Genomic DNA, 17613 nt, shown 5'->3' on the forward strand with positions numbered 1-17613 from the left:
AAAGAGGAAAAAAGGCTGAAATGGGAAAAAATGAATAGAGGCGAGGGAGAGGGGCGACCCCTGGGGAGTGGGGAGGGCAAAAGAGGAAGGTGGAGGGGAACGAACAGAACTTCCCGTCTGTTTTCTATTTTCTTCCCGCTTAAGCCTCAGATCACTCCCTTGTTGGCAGGGGATGGGTAGTGGTCCACTTTGGTGAAAGGAGAGAAGATGCCAGAGCAAGCAGCCAAAGCAGGCCAAGAAGGAGAACAGTAAACTGGATGGGAAACAAAGGAGAATGAAACATTAAAATCACAACCCACCACGGACCGTACTCTCTACCAGGAGGACGGCGAAAGGAAGAAGCATCTGTACAGATACAGACAAGGGATAAGCAAAGGTTGCCAAGAAGAAGAGAGAGAAGGTCAGAGGGATGAAGGCAGAAGAGAGGGGAGTGGAGACGCATGGGCCGGCTCAGGACCCTCCAGGAGCGGCTCCCCCTGGGGCAGGGGCGGCCTCTAGCATCCCAACGAGGCTGTCTGGGGAGTGCACTGGACGGTGGGTGCGAGGCTCGGCCGGGGCGTCGGTGAGGCCCAGCTGTGGTCGCAGGTCAGGGTCGCCCGGCTGGGTACTGAAAGCCGCCTTGAGGTCCCTGAAGGCTGCCCGGCGCTGCCTCCTCTCCTGCTCCTCTCGCTTCCGCTCATCTTGCTCGGCCTTTAACTCGGCTTCAAACTTACTGGCAGATGACAAGGCTTGCACTTTGGCTTCAAAGAAGTTCTTGGCACCTTGAAAGCCCTCGAGGGCGACATCGACCTTGGAGAGCTTCGCCAGCGCCATCAGCCCGCTGTCCTCCTGCAGATCCCCCGGAGCGGCCTTCTGGAAAATGAGCAGGAACTCCCGGAAGCTGAGTTTGCCATCCAAGTCCTCGTCCACCCCTTTGATCACGCCCTTCAGGCCCAGGTGGGTCTGGGGGGCCCCCAGCTTCTCCATCATCAGCTTCAGCTCCATCAGGTCAATGTAGCCATCCCGTCCGGCATGGTACAGTTTGAACTTACGCTCCAAGTCCTTGATGGGGCGGCGGCTGAACTCCGGGAACTCGCTGTAGGGGTTGAAGACCCTGCAGCGGCGGGCTGGTGCGGCGCCCTGGGTGATGTCCAGGCGCCGGTCCAGCTGCGCGCTTAGCTCCGAGTCCGCGCCGCCCTCCTCGGCCTTCTCCCGCTGCAGCCTGCACTGCGCCTCCTCCCTGGCCGTGGCGACAGACCGGGGCACCGAGACCCCGCGCGGGACGGGGCGGGGGTGGCACGCGGCGTGGCGGCCTATCGTTATTTTTATAATAAAATTTTGTATCACTACACAAATAAAAATTCACTTACCTTTGAAAATGCAATTGAAAACATCTTACAAAGTTTAAAATAAATAAAATAAATAAAATAAACAATCATGTCCAAAAACTAAATCTGACCCATTTACAAAAACACATTTAAAAAAATAAGTTCCTCAAAGAGAACAATGGTCAGTAAAAAATTATTTTTTCTCCACATATTCTTAAAAATGCATAACTACACATATTTAAAAAAGTCTTCCAAATGTAAGCCTTTGTTAAAAAACCACAACGTCTGCCCCCATATTGAATTTTAATTTATAATTTCTTAAAAATATATGCCCTAAGCAAGCAATTTGAGGTATTTGCATTCTCGTTAGCAGTCATTGAACAAATAATTAACTTTCAAAGTACCAAACACTCAGAAATAATACACTCAGTAAAAAAAAAAGTTTCTTTAGATTAAAAATTATTTTAACTATTATCTAAGAACACACACAGTGGGAGACTTCTGCTTCTTGCTTAAAATGCAACATAAAGAATAGATTTATTGGCATTTGATGCTGAAGAGTATAGAATGTTCAATAAGATTGATTGTATAGATCCAGAAATGGATAGATAGCATAATACTGTGTGATGGTAGCACAATATTGTAATTACACTGAACAAAGACGACTGTGAGTAAAGCTGAAAGAGGAGGGCTAGGGGCAAGTATGACACCAGAAGGAAAGATAGACGATCAATACTGGGAATTATGACTTAGTGAAACCTAGAGTGGTCAATGATGGTGACTAAATGTACAAATATAAAAACGTTTTTACATGTGGGAAAACAAATGAATTGTCAACCTTGCAAGGTGTTGAAAAAGGGATGGTATTGGGGAAAAATATAATCAAAGCAAACTGGAGTCTATGGTTAATAGTAGCATTGTAAGATGCTTCCATTAAATGTAACAAAGGCAATACACCAAAGCTAAATGTCTATGAGAGTGGGATATAAGGGAGGGATGTGGGATTCTTGGTAGTGCTGTTGTTGTCTGACCTGCTTATTATATTGTATTGTATGATATTTTATCCTTTTTATCTTTTGTATTATTCTTTTAAAAAATTTTTGGAGTAATGAATATGTTCAGTGCTGATTGTGGTGATGAATGCACAACCATATGATGATACTGTGAACAACTGATTATACACTGTGGATAATTGTATGGTATGTGAATATCTCCATAAAATTGCAGGGAAAATATAAACAGAGGGATACAAGTGCTGGAGGAAACATGGAGAGAGGGATGTACCTATTTACTGTTGGTGGGGAGGTAGCATGGTGTAGCCTGTATGCAGGACAATCTGGTAGTCCCACAAGAAGCTAAGTATGTGGGGGCCATGAGGTCCTGCAACCTCATTATGGGATATACACTTGGAAGATCTGATAGCAGGGACATAAATGGACATTTGCACACTGGTGTTTATGGCAGCAATATTCATGATTTGCAATGGATGAAGGTGGCGTAAGGGTACAGCGACTGAGAAACAGAATGGTGAACTGTGGTATACGCATATAATGGAATATTGAGCAGCTGCAAGAAGGAATGAAGCTGTGAAACGCGCAACTAGGTGAAGGAATCTTGAGCTCAGCATTTTGAGTGAAGTACGCCAGAAATGAAAACACAAATATTATAATGCCTCATTAATATTGACTAACTATAGTGTGTAAACTCTGAGAATTGAATCTCAGAGCACAGCTTATCAGGGGAACGCTTATTGTAATGCTCCCTAGATTGTAAGCTGTTAGAGCAGTCACATCTGTTTCTGAGTTGGAATGGTTATCTCCAAATTCTGAGATGCTGAGTTCTTTGTGTATAACCTCATCAGTCTCTGGAAATTTGGGTATCTATGTAACACCTGAAACTAAGAGCTAGGGTTCCGCAGCTATGAATGTCAGTGTTAACCTCATTCAGCAACTATTAAAAAAGCTGAAAAAGAGTCCAGGCTTCAATTAGAGATATGAATGAAGCTGTTTATTTGATGCAGGATCTATATTTTCTGCTGCACACTAAATAATTTAATTTGTATTCTCAGTTTACTCAAACACCATAATTACATGGGACGTTGAATAGGAAGTGAGATCTGGTAGCTTTGTACATGTTAGTGTGAAATCCCAATACATCCCAAAGTAATTTGGGCAAAGAATAAAAATGTATTTGAAGGGCCCCTTGAGAAACTAGGGGAAAATGCAGAAATGTTGGACTTCTCCACATGGGTTATTACTGATACTCTTACAAACATTGAGGACTAAAAACTTAGTAGGACAAGTCCTTGATCTTGGGGCTTGCTCTTATGAAATTTGTTACTGCAAAGGAGAAGCTAAGCCTACTTATAATTGTGTCTAAAAGTCTTCCCCAGAGAACCTCTTTCTTGCTCAGATGTAGCCTGTCTCTCTCCATAAGCCCATGTGGCAGGTGAACTCATTGCTCTCCCCTCTATGTGGGACCTGACTCCCAGGGGTGTAAATCTCTCTGGCAACTTGGGACATGACTCCCAGTGATGAAACCGGACCCAACATCTTGGGATTGAGAAAATCTGCTTGACCAAAACGGGGAAGCAAAATGAAACAAAATAAAGTTTCAGTGGCTAAGACATTTCAAATGGAGTTGAGAGGTCACTCCGGAGGGCATTCTTATGTTCTGTATAGATACCCCTTTTTAGTTTTTAGCGTGTTGGAATGGCTAGAGGGAAATACCTGAAACTATCAAACTGCAACCCAGTAGCCTTGATTCTTGAAGACAATTGCATGTCTTTGCAGCTTACATCGTGTGACTATGTGATTGTGAAAACCTTGTGGCTCACACTCCATTTATCCAGTGCTTGGGCAGATGAGTAGAAAACTGAGGACAAAAACTAAATGAAAATTAGATGGGATGAGAGGATGGAATGTTTTGGGTGTTCTTTTTTACTTTTTTTAAATTCTATTTTTATTTTTTTGAAGTAAGGAAAATGTTCAAAAATTTATTGGGGTGATGAATGTAAAACTATACAATGGTCCTGTTAATAGTTGATTGTACACCGTGAATGACTGTATGGTATGTGAATATATCTCAATAAAACAGAGCTAAAAAAAAAAAAAAGAATGGATTTACCCTTCCACATCAAACAAACTAAAAAACAGACAGAAAAAAAAACCATATGGTAGAACTGTTTTCAAGAGACTGAACATCAAGCAATGAAGGATCAGGGAATACCCATGACTGCTGAAACTTATTTCCTTAGGAGTTGTCAGGCTTTAGCCCAAGAATGGGGACCCCAGGGCTACCCTGGCAACTCCCTGAGTTGAGGAAACCAAGATAAGAGTCAGAGGAGGCGAAGACATCAGGAATTTGCAGGACAGTACTGGAAAGCAGAGAGCTGCACAGAGAGAGAAATTTGAAGATCTGGAATGGGACCCCTTGAGTGTTCACCTGAGTCTGATTGGTGCATGTGTGTGAGGAAACTATTTAAAGATGGGAAAGAAACACATCAAAGAATTAAAGGAATCAGTGCCTGGCACTACCACAGGGCTGGGATCAGTGCCTGTACTGAGCAGCCAAACTGCATCATTCACAGAGCTTTGGGTCGAGGACACAGAAAGAATGTGTCTCAAGAGTGAGCAACAATTACCCCTCAGTTGAGCTTTATTCAAGCCCTGACTAACAAACGTTAAAAGAAAAATCCAAAAGGGTCAAACTGTCTCCAAATAACCTTGTTCCTAAGTAGCATTCAAGAATATTAATAGAAAAACAAAAATATGTTGTACACACAAAAAAGTAAAATTCTCAATGTCTGGAATCCAATAAAAAATTACCAATCATGCAAAAGGCAGAAAAATAATATCCATAAAGAAAAGAAACTCAGTAAAAACTGAAATAAAACTGACACAGATGTTAGAATTAGCAGACAAGGACAATAAACATTAAAATAACTGTACTACATGGGTTCAGAAAGATAAGTAGAGGCATGGATGATATAAAACACCCAAGTTGAATTTACAGAGATTAAATCTAAAATTCTGAGATGAAAAATACCTTGGATGGGATTAATGACTGATTAGACACTGCAGAAGATTGGATTAGTAAACTTGAAGACATAACATTAGATATTATGAAACACACAGAGAAAAGAGAATTTTAAAAAATGATCCGAGTATCTTTGAGCTATAGGACAACTTCAGTAGCCTAATAGTTATGTGTAATTGGAATCTCCAAAAGTAAGAACAAGATGCTAAGGATGGAAAAATATTTGAAGTAGTAATGGCTAAAAATTTTCCAAATTGGTTAAGAATGAGAAACTCACAGATCCAAGAAGTTCAATAAACCCCAAAGCAGTAAATATGAAGAAAACTAGAACAAGGTTCATCATAATCAAATTGCTCTAAATCAGTGACAAAGAGAAAAGCAACCAGAAACAAAAAGACATTCAGAGGAAAAAGATTAAAATGTTGACAAATTTCATGCCAGAGACAATGAAAGTGAGAAGAGAGAAAGAAAAAGACTGTCAACCTAAAATTCTATACCCAAGGAAAATCTTTCAAAATCAAAGGCGAAATACAGATTTTTTTCCCAATATACAAAAGCTGAAAGAATTCATCCCCTGCAGACCGACACAAAAGAATGAAGAGCATCAGAAATTGTAATTACATAGGGAAATATATATGATTTTTATTATCATATAAAACACTTTAAATCATATTTTTAAACAAAGATCATAACATAGTGAAGGTTTTTGATAATATATGTAAATGTTAAATTTATGATTAAAATAACACAAAGGTTGGGAGGAAAGAAATATAACTATACTCTTGTAAGTTTCTTATAATATATGTACATATATGATATATGGTATAATATAACTGGTAGGTAGAGTATGATAAGTTAAAGATAGATGTTATAAACCCTTAAGAAACCAGTAAAATAAGAAAAAATGAGTTGCAGCTAATCAGTCAACAAAGACAAAATAGAATCATAAACAATATTAAATTATTTTGAAAAGGGGGAAAAAGAACAGATGTGTAAAAGCAGACAATTAGGAAGCTGACTCTAACCATATCAATAATTATACTTAACATAAATGGTAGAAACACCCCAATTAAAGACAAATTTTCAGATTGAATAAGAAAGCAAGATACAATTATATGCTGCCTACAAGAAATACACTTTTAATGTAAGTCACAAATGGGCTAAAAGTAAAAGGATGGTAAATGATATGCCACGCTAACTGTTGAACTGTTGGCACCCTGTTGGCTGTACCAAACTGACAGTCAGAAAGAAACACATATTATCACCTCCAGGGCAGGGGTCTCACCACATGAGGGTAGCAAAGAACTTAACAATGCCTGCCACCAGGAAAGCAGTCGTAGGATGCAAACTCACTCCATGGTTTGTAGGTGTTGGGTTTGTCAGCAAAAGGACAACTCACAGAACTGGATGGAAAAATGTTAACTCACATAAAGAAGAGAGAGGACAAATTTAGCTTCACTAGTGGCTACTGGATTCTGATCTGTAGCTGACACAGGGAATTGTCTACACGTACTACTTGTGTAGTAGAAGGACACCACTCCCTTCCAGCCAGGAGCAGATACCAGCAGGGGGAGCCAGGTGCCATAAAATGGACATACTCTCCAGAGTGAATGTTCATATATGCTCAGGGCAAAATGGGAAGGAATGTACAGGCAGTCCACCATCTGCTAGGGGAGGTGTTTTACTTCAAGTCACTCCCAAGAAGGGAGTCAGCCTGCTTTATTACCCCATCATAGGAGCCAGGCTAACACAGGTCAAGCACAAGGCTCATTTGTAGGTCACAGGGAAACATGGCAGGCTGTGCTTGGACTGTCCCCTTCCATATTAATACCATTTAAAGGAAAGCTGAAGGGGTTATATTAATAGTAGATAAAGTAGATTTCAGAACAAAGGAAATCAGGGATAAAGAAGGTTATTTCATAGTGATAAATGGATTAATTTTTTAAGAGGACAGAACAATACTAAATATTTGTGTACCTAATATCAGAGATTCAAAATACATAAAACAAAAACTGATAGGACTATGTAATGAGACATAGAAAAATCCACAACTTTAGTCAGACACTTCAATACCCCTCCCAATAATTGATAGATCAAATAGAGAAAATCAGTGAGGTTATAGAAGAGTGGACAGCACTATCAACCAACTTGACCTCATGGATATTAATAGAACACTCTTCCCAACAACAGATGACCATTAAAAAAAAGTAGAAGTTGAAGGACTAATAGTACTTAGTTTCAAGGCTTGCTATAATAATCAAGTGTGGTATTGGTGTAAAGATAGATAAATAGTACAGAGTAGAGAGTTCAAAATAGACCCACATATATACAGACAACTGATTTTTGATAGAGGCAATTCAGGGGAGAAAGTGTAACCTTTTCAACAAATAGTGCTGGAAAACCTAGGTGTAAAAATGAACTTCAATGTATACCACACATAATATGCAAAAATTAACTAAAAATGGATTAATCACCTAAATGTAAAACCTAAAGCCATAAAACTTCTAGAAGAAAACCTTTGCAATATTCAGTTAAGCAAAATTTTTTTTTTTTTTTTTTTTATTGATATGTGAAATAAATTGGCAAGGGCCTGGAAGCAACTTGTCTGAACACGTTAAAGCAAAAGCCAACTTATCTGTACATGACTAAAGTAAAAACTAGCTTGTCTGTACTTGTTTAAAATCACTCACACATGCAGTGGTGGTTTTAATCTGTTATGTATCCCAGAAAAGGCCATGTTCTTTTAATCCATTTTCGTGGGAGCAGACTTGTTGTGGGTGGGACCTTTTGGTTAGGTTATTTCAACTGAGATGTGACCCATCCCATTCCAGGTGGGTCTTAATCCTTTTACTGGAGTCCTTTATGAGAAAATAAAATGCATAGAGAAGTAGAAACCTGAAGCCAAGAGAAGCTCACATACAGAAAAAAGCCCCCAGAGGTGGTGAGAGAGGAAGCCACTGAAGCCTGAAGGTGAAAGCAAGGAAACTGGGGAGAGAAGGACCAGCAGACGCTGGGCATGTACCTTCTTCCCGTGTAAGAGAGGTGTCCCAGATGCTTATAGCCTTTCTCCAGAGAAGGTCTCATCTTGTTGATGCCTTAATTTGGACATTTTCGTGATCTTAGAACTGTAAATTTGTAGAAGCCAACCCATTTCTGGTATATTGCATTCCAGCAGTTTTAGCAAACTGAAAACACATGCTTGAAACAAGTTATCTGTGAGACAAGTTATCTGGGACTTTCTTACCTTGCACAACTGCCAGGCCATTCTAACGTGCTTTGAACTTGAAACTTGATTTCCCTGAAACCAAGACTTGGTTGAGAACTGAGGCTGGGATGAGAGGGAGCAAATAAGTTTTGTCATCAATTGCTCATTAGCATTCCATCCTCTTATAAGGATTGCCTGTCTTACATATTTTTTTTGTTTGTTTTTGCTTAGCCAATCTTATTTTTCTTCTATAATCTTGTATTTACTATATAAGCTGCCTCTTTCTTGGGGAAAAAATGGAGTACTTTTGTCTCGGCATTGAGCATTCTGCAATTTTCAAATGTCTCCTTATGATAAACATTCTCTCTTTTCTAAATTCTTGAAACTTGTCTTTTATTTGACAACAGAACACCAAAAGCATGATCAATAAAATAGCAAATTGAAAAAATGGACTTTATTGTAATTTAAAAGTTCTTCCCTTTCTACAACTCTACAGTCGATTTGTTCAAACACCACAATTGCATGGAACTTTGAATAGGAAGTGAGATACAGTAGGTTAGTATAGGCTGGAGTGAAATAGTGACACATCCTAGAGTAATTTGGGCAGATAATAAAAAACATATTTACGGCCTCCCCCTCCCCAGCCCCGAGGATCTGGGGGAAGGTGCAGATGTGTTGGACATCCTCACCTGGACTGGTGTTGATGTTGTCATAAACATTGGGACTGGCGGTTTGATGTGCTGAGCCCTCAAGCAAGGAACTTGCCCTTATGAAGCTCATTACCACAAAGGAGAGTCTGAAGTTGTATGTAATTGTGCCTAAGAGTCTCCCCCTGAGTACCTCTTTGTTGCTCAGATATGGCCCTCTCTCTCTCTAACTGAGCCATCTCGACAGGTGAACTCGCTGCCCTCCCCCCTACGTGGGACCCGACTCCCAGGGGTGTAAATCTCCCTGGCAACGCAGAGTATGACTCCCGGGGATGAATGTGGACCCGGCATCGTGGGACTGAGAGTATCTTCTTGACTAAAAGGGGGATGCAAAATGAGACGAAATAGTTTCAGTGGCTGAGAGATTCCAAATGGAGTCGAGAGGTCACTCTGGTGGACATTCTTATGCACTGTACAGATAACACCTCTTAGGCTTTAATGTATTGGAATAGCTAGAAGTAAATACCTGAAACTACCAAACTCCAACCCAGCAGTCTGGACTCCTGAAGACAATTATATAATAATGTAGATTACGAGGGGTGACAGTGTGATTGTGAAGACCTTGTGGATCACACCCCCTTTATCTAGGGTATGGATGAGTGGAGGAATGGGGATAAAAACTAAAGGACAAATGGGGTGGGATGGGGGGATGATTTGGGTGTTCTTTTTTCACTTTTATATTTTATTCTTGTTCTGGTTCTTTCTGATGTAAGGAAAATGTTCAGAGATAGATTGTGGTGATGAATGCATAACTATGTTATCATACTGTGGACAGTGGATTGTATATCATGGATGATTGTATGGTGTGTGAATGTATTTCAATAGAACTGAATTTAATAAAAAAAAATGAGTGACAAGTTTAACAAAAAAAGTTCTTCCCTTTGAAAAACTCTAAGAGTATGAAAAGACAGAAAATATTTGTGAATCATATAGAGGACACATATATATATGTAGAACTCTCAAAACTCAATAACAATAAAATGATCCAATTTAAAAAGTGGGTGTACCAGTTTGTACATATTATGTCCCCCAGGAAAAGCCACGATCTTTGATGCAATCTTGTAGGGGCAGACGTGTTAGTGTTGATCAAGTTGGAACTTTTGGATTAGGTTGTTTCCTAATCCATGTTTCCATGGAGATGTGACCCAACTATAGGTGATAACTCTGATTAGATAATTTCTATGGAGGTGCAGCCCTGCCCATTCAGTGTGGGCCTTGATTAGTTTTCTAGAGCCCTATATAAGAGCTCAAACAGGAGGAGCTTGCTGCTGCCACTTACAGAGACATTTTGAAGATGGCCATTGAAAGCAGAGTTTTGCTGACGTTTTGGAGGTACTAGTCCAGAGCTTGCCCCAAGAAGCTGATACAGAGACATTTTGGAGAACATCATTTTGAAACACAACCTAATTGCAAACAGATGCCAGCCACATGCTTTCCCAGCTAACAGAGATTTTTCCGGACACCAGTAGCCTTTCTCCAGTGAAGGTACCCTATTGCTGATGCCTTACCTTGGATACTTTATGGCTGTGTAACCAATTAAACCCCCTTTATAAAAGCCAATCCATCTCTGGTGTTTTGCAAATGGCAGCATTAGCAAACCAAACAATGGGTAAAAGATTTGAACAGATATTTCACCAAAGGAGGTATATGGATGACAAATAAGTACATGAAAAGATGCTTAACATCATTAATCATTAGGAAAATGCAAACTAAAACCATGATGACATACCATTATATGCTTATTATAATGGCTAAAATTAAAAAGACTGGCCATTCTAAATAGTGGTGAGAATATGAAGGAACTGGTATGCTCATACTCTGCTGGTAGTAACATTGAATGGTATAAGTACTTTTGTCAATTTCCTTAAAAATTAAACGTATACCTACCATATGACCTGTCATTCAACTATTTAAGTTTTTATCTAAGAAAAATGAAAGCATGTGTCCCTACAAACACTCGGTCTTAAGTGTTCATGGCAGCTTTATTTGAAATAGCAGAGAATTGGAAACAATCCAAATGTCTATCAACAGGTTGATGAGTACACAAGCCATGGCATATCCATACAGTACTATGGATGGCATAGCCAATGCAGTCTACTCAACAATAAATGGAATGGCCTATTAATACATGTGCATCATGGATTAATCACACATAACAAAATTCCGAAGTGAGAAAGCCAGCATCCCCCAGAGTCCATACTATATGATCCAAATCATATAATAGTCCACAAAATGCATCTAATTTATAATGATAGAATACAAATCAATGATTGCCTGAGGATGGGTTGGGGGGACGTGTTACAAGGAAAGGGGAATAGGGAGTTAGAGAAAGGAATTTTGTGGGTGATGAATAGGTCCCTTATCTTAATGGTGGTGATGTTTCCATGGCTGTACACAACTGTGGAAATGCTTGAAATTGTACACTTTAAATATGTGAAATTTGTTATGTGCCAATTATCCCTCAATAAAACTGTGTTTAAAAACTGTAAGAGAAATAAAATAAGACAGGGCCCAACGTTCTCTATTAGGACTTTAAAGGCAGATAATTCTTTTTGCATTAATATTATGTTGCAATATTTTGATGTTGAAATGATATCAAAATACTGCAAAATACAAATAAAGAAGTGAACAAAGGACACACAGTGGGCCAATTTGGATATATTATGCCCCCCACAAAAGCCATGCTGTTTAATCCAATCTTGTTGGATGAAAACTTTTAATTGAGTGTTTCCATGAAGATGTGACTCACCCAACTGTGGGTAATAATTTTGATTAGCTTATATCCATGGAGGTGTGACTCTTCCCATTCAGGGTGGGTCTTGATTAGTTCACTGGAGTATTTAAGAGAGAAGCTAAGAGCCCAAACAGACCCAGATGCTTGCTGACGCTTAGAGATGCTCGGAGATGTTTGGAGATGCTAGCCCAGACACATTTTGGAGAAAGCCATTTTGAAACCAGAACCCTGGATCAAAAGATCAGCAGATGCCAGTCACGTGCCTTCCCAGCTAACAGAGATATTCCAGAGGCCATCTGCCATTCTTTAGTGAAGGTATCCTCTTGTTGATGCCTTAATTTGGACATTTTCATGGCCATAGAACTATAAATCTGTAACCAAATAAACTCCCTTATAAAAGCCAATCCATTTCTGGTGTGTTGCATAATGGCAGCATTAGCAGACTGGAACACATGGTTTTCAAAATTCTTGCTGGTCTCAGCCAGTGCCAACCACCTAAAACCTCTCATTTCCCCTCCAGGCAGTCCTTCCACCTCTGGGATGGGGGTGCAGAATCTTGGGCTATTACCAAGAGTCTAGGGCAGCACTGGGCTGCTGTGAGCACCTGGTTTCTCAGATGAGGTTAATCCAGAAACTCCAAGTCAGGCAGGGCAGAGATAAGCCTAGGGTTCACATCCCTGTCTCTCAAAACACAAACCCCTCAACTCCAGATCCCCAGCCCTGTCAAATCTTGTCCCTATATAGAATCACTGAGTGTGAATGCACTGAGCCTGAGAACTGGGTCCTTTCCCCCTTAGCCCCCTCTCTAAAGTCAGGTTTCCACCTTACATGCCAAAGGTCTTTTTTCCCAGTTTTCCCTTGGATTTATTTATCTCCTACAGTGAAATGTCTGTTCATGAGTTTTACCTTTTTACAATTTTAAACATGTTTTATTTTAAATATTTATTGTCCATAATCCAATGTTGTCCATCCCCCCCACCCCACCCCCACCAAATCCTAAGAAATAATTTTATATTCCCTGCTGTCTTGGGTACAAAGAAACCAGAAATTGATGGTTTGGAAAATTCTGGGCTTCCAGAAAGTAAGTACCCACAGAATAGTGTCCCATATGAGGATTTAATAGAACGTAGAACCAGTTAGCCATTTCAGTGCAAGTCAGATTGGATATGGAGTTATCAAGAAAGTCAGAAAATATTTGTGGAAAGTCCTATTGTCTGATGGTTGGGACTCCTGTGTATTGCACATGAAACCCATGAGTTTTTTTGTGTGAGATCTATATTAATGGAGCCACTGCCAACCTGGACTAAAAGGGACAGTAAAAGGGACAGATTGAAGGAAAAATTATTTCAAGGCAGAACCATGGAAGCTGAGGTCTGAAACCAAGGTACCTCTGGCCAGGAGAGTGGACCCACCCATGCACATCGAAAGGGTGAGTTTGCCCCAGAGTTTGCAGATGGTGGGCCTTCTGCCCTATTGTTCAGGAAGTTTTACCACCCCAGGGATCGTAGATATCTGGGGGATTGAGGAGAGCTTGGCCTGCCCAGTTGTTCAGAGAGAGTGCTGCTGGCTGCCCTAGACTTCAGAGAGGGTGGAGCACATTTGCTGGGGATTGGGGAGAGCCTTGCCACCACCCCACTGTTCTAAGGCAGTTGAGCCTGTGCCCCTGAAATTGGGGAGTCCAGCTGCCACCCCAATGCTTAAGGAGGGTGGGGTCTAGAGTTCAGCTGCCACCCCAATACTACTTGAAGAGGGTGGAGTTGAGAGCATGGCCATCTCCCCAGTGTTTGGAGATGTTGGAGCCCTCACCCCACTGTTTGGAGAGAGCTGGGCCACTGCATAAGCTCCTGGAAAGGGTGGGGCTGCCGCTTTATCAGGACCTGAGGACAAAATATCATTCTAGAGATGACTTTCAGACCTGGATTCTAATGAAGTATGCCCTGCAGGTATTTGGAACTGTTTGTGTCCAATGACCCTTGTTTTCCTTCCAATTTTATTGGTCTAAGTCTTTGATTTCATCTTGAGTTAGTGTAGATATTTTGTGTGTTTCTAGGAATTTTTCCAATTCATCTAGGTTGTCTTATTTGTTGGCATACAGTTGTTCATAGTATCCTCTTATAATCCTTTTTATTGCTGTGGATCAGTATTGCCCCCATTTCATTTATGATTTTAATTATTTGCGGCATCTCTCTTTTTCTTTCTAGCTAAAGTTTTTCCAATTTTTTTGATAGAATCATTTCAAAGAATCAACTTGTGGTTTCATTGATTCTATTTTTTTCTCTATTTCATGTATCTCCTCTCTCACCTTTGTTATTTCTTTCTTTCTGCTCAGTGTGAGTTTAGTCTGCTTTTTTCTAAATCTACCAGTTGTGAGGTTTGAGATGTTTTCTCTTTTTTTCTTTATGTAAGCTTTTAGAGCTATAAATTTCCCTCTCATTGCTGCCTTTGCTGCATCCCTTAAGTTCTGGTATGTTTTATTTTCATTTTCATTTGCCTGATGATATTTCCTAATTTCCTTCGTGATTTCTTTTTGTTCCATTGCTTGTTTAATTTTCACATATTTGTGATTTTCCAGTTTTCTCATATTGAATTCTAGCTTCATTCCATTATGGTTGGAGAAGATAAATTGTATTGTTGAATTTTTTTAATTTATTAAGACTTGTTTCATGGCCTAATTTATATGGTCTATCCTGGAGAATGATCCATGTGCACAAGAAATGAATGTGTATTCTGTTGCTGTTGAGTGAAGTATTCTATGTATGTCTGTTAAGTCTAGTTGGTTTAGAGTATCATTCAAGTCTTCTATTTCTTTATTGATCTACTATTTAGATATTCTAACCATTAGTAAAAGTGGTGTCTTGTAGTCTCCTACCATGAATGTAGAACTTTCTATTTCTCCCTTCAAATCTGTCGATATGTGTTTCATATATTTTGGGGCTCTGCCACTAGGTACATGTTTATAAATGTTTATAAATTTTATTTCTTCTTGTTGAATTGACCCCTTTATTAGTATAGCATGACCTTCTTTGTCCCTCCTAACAGTTTTTGACCTGAAGTCTGTTATATCTGATTTTAGTATAGCTACCCCAACTTTCTTTTGGTTACTGTCTGCATCATATGTTCTCTCCATCTTTTCATTTTCAACCTACTTTTGTCTTTGTCTTTGAATTTAAGGTGTGTGCCTTGTAAACATCATACAGATAGAGCATGCTTATTGCCCCTTCTGCCATTGTCTGTCTTTTTATTGATAAATTTATTCTATTTACATTTAAATTACCTACTGATAATGCAGAACTTTATTCTGCCATATTGCAGAACAAAGATAAAGAACTAAAGGATGTCAGGGTAACAATCTCTTTGAGATTCTCATATTGTTCTTTATCTTTGTTCTAGTCTTTGTAAGTTTTATGCCTTTTTGTCCCTCAGTTCCTCCTTTGATGACTACTTTCATATTTATTTATTTTTCTCATAATGTATGATTTTGAGTCCATTCTCATTTCTTGTATATATATTTTTCAAATATTTCCTTTGTGGTTACTATGGGGCTTAATGTAACATCCTAAATCTATAACAATCACATTTGATTTTTATACCAATTGAACTTCAACAGTATACACGTACACTGTTCATATACCCTTTCATTCCCCCACCTTTTTATTGTACTTTTGCAAATTATGTCTTTATACACTGTATTCCAAAACCATAGATTTATCATAACTTTTCATGCATTTGCATTTTAGAACCTGCAAGAAATAAAAAGTGGAGTTACATACCAAAAAATACAGTACACTAGTACTGGCATTTATGATTGTCCATATGATTATCTACACCAGAGGTCTTTATTTCTTTATGTCACTTTGATCCATTCTCTAGTATCCTTGCTTTTCAATCTAAAGAACTCCCTTTAGCATGCTTGTGGGTAGGTCTAGTGGTAACAAACTACCTTAGCTTTTTCTTTTTATCTGGGTATGTCCTTAATATCTCTCTTTGTATCTAGTAATCTTGCCAGATATAAAAGTCTTGGTTAACAATTGTTTTCTTTTGGAATTTTAAATATTTCATCACACTGCCTTCTTGCTCCATGCTTTCTGATAAGAAATCAACACATCATCTTATTGGGACTCCCTTATACATGACACATTGCTTTTCTCTTGCAGCTGTCAGAACTTTCTCCTTGTTCTTGGTGTTTGACAGTTTGACTACAATGTGACTGGACATCGTTCTCCTGTTCATCCTGTTTGGGGTTCTCTGGGCTTCTTGAATGTGCATATTCATGTCTTTCATTAAATTTGGGATGTTTTATTCCATTATATCTTTTAATATTCATTTGCCCTTCCTGTTTTTTCTTATCCTTTTAGGACTTTTATAATGTGCATATTGGTATTATTGATGATATCCCACAGGCCTCCTACATTTTGTTCAGTTTTTAAAATTCTTTTTTCTTTCTTTTCCTGAGTTTGAATCACTTCAATTTGTCTTCCCTCCAAGATTACTGATTCTTCTTTCAGTTCCAATCTGCTGTTAAACTGAATTTTTCATTTCAGTTTATGGTCTTCAATTCTAGTATTTCTGTTCAGTTCCTTTTCAAAGTTTCCATTTCTTTGAGATTCTCATATTGTTCATTCATTGTTTTCCTGATATCCTTTAGTTCTTGATCTTTGTTTTTGTTTTTTTATCTCCTTGAGTATACTGGAGATCATTTTTTTGAAGTCTTCATCTGGTACGTCCAAAGTCCAGTGTTCCTCATAGATAGTTTCTGGATTTTTATCTTGTTCCTTTGGATGGGCCATAATTTCCTGTTTCTTTTTTTGTTTTGTATTCCTTTTTTTCTTTTTTTATCTAATGAAATCACTTTATTAAGAAATCAAGACATCATTTCTTTTTTTTTTTCTTTCTTGTTACAAGGTTGTTTATTGCAGTATTGTTTGTAACAGCAAAAAATTGGGAACAATCTAAGAGATGGGTTAAATGAGCTCTGGGGTACACTGTATAACAGACATAGCCTTTAGTGGGATGAGACATCATTTAAAATACATATTATTTTGAGAAATTAAAACAAACATCTTTCCCCATATAATTTATAGGCATAGCTTTCCAGAGCTTTGAAACGGCATTGCATTATCAGCGGAGGTTTCTTCTTTTAGGAAGGCTTACTCCATCAGACATGCTGGTAATGCGCTAAGTTTCGAGTCTTTTCTCTGGAATCACACCCTGAAGCTGGAACCTGAGTGGAAATCTGCACAGCATCTATAACCACTGCTGCATAGACCCCTGCTCACCCACATGGAAGGCACGTGGTTCCCTTTTTGCTACTGCCTTGGAGTTTCCAAACCCCTAAGACGCATTCAATATAAACTAGAGATGGTGCTGTCAAACAAAATGTTTAAGAATCTATATTCCAATTTACTTACCACTAATTAACCTCCACATAGTTCCTTCATCGAATAAAAGAACCGCAAAGACGAATAACAGTTGTTAAGGTAACGAGTTGAAAATCTCTCCATGTGGTTTTAAATATGTATATATGATTAGTTCATGGATTCTACATTTTTCAATCTACAGATTTACATACACTTTATATAACTGCATACATAAATCTTCTCCTATCTATGTAAACGTTTGAAA

At 38.9% G+C, this 17613-nt stretch overlaps 1 protein-coding gene across 1 annotated transcript; it reads right to left on the reverse strand.

Annotated features, from left to right (window-relative positions):
• Positions 1–450: 450 nt before the first annotated feature.
• On the reverse strand, positions 451–17418 carry LOC119537246 (EF-hand domain-containing protein D1-like). The gene is made up of 2 exons (XM_037839776.1): positions 17400–17418; positions 451–1292 (listed from the first exon to the last, which is right to left on the reverse strand). Exons 1-2 carry the CDS (start codon positions 17416–17418, stop codon positions 451–453), a joined length of 861 nt encoding a protein of 286 aa, XP_037695704.1.
• Between the last annotated feature and the right edge of the window lie 195 nt (positions 17419–17613).

The sequence above is a fragment of the Choloepus didactylus genome, chromosome 6 (genome assembly GCF_015220235.1).
Source record: "Choloepus didactylus isolate mChoDid1 chromosome 6, mChoDid1.pri, whole genome shotgun sequence".
NCBI lineage: Eukaryota > Metazoa > Chordata > Mammalia > Pilosa > Megalonychidae > Choloepus > Choloepus didactylus.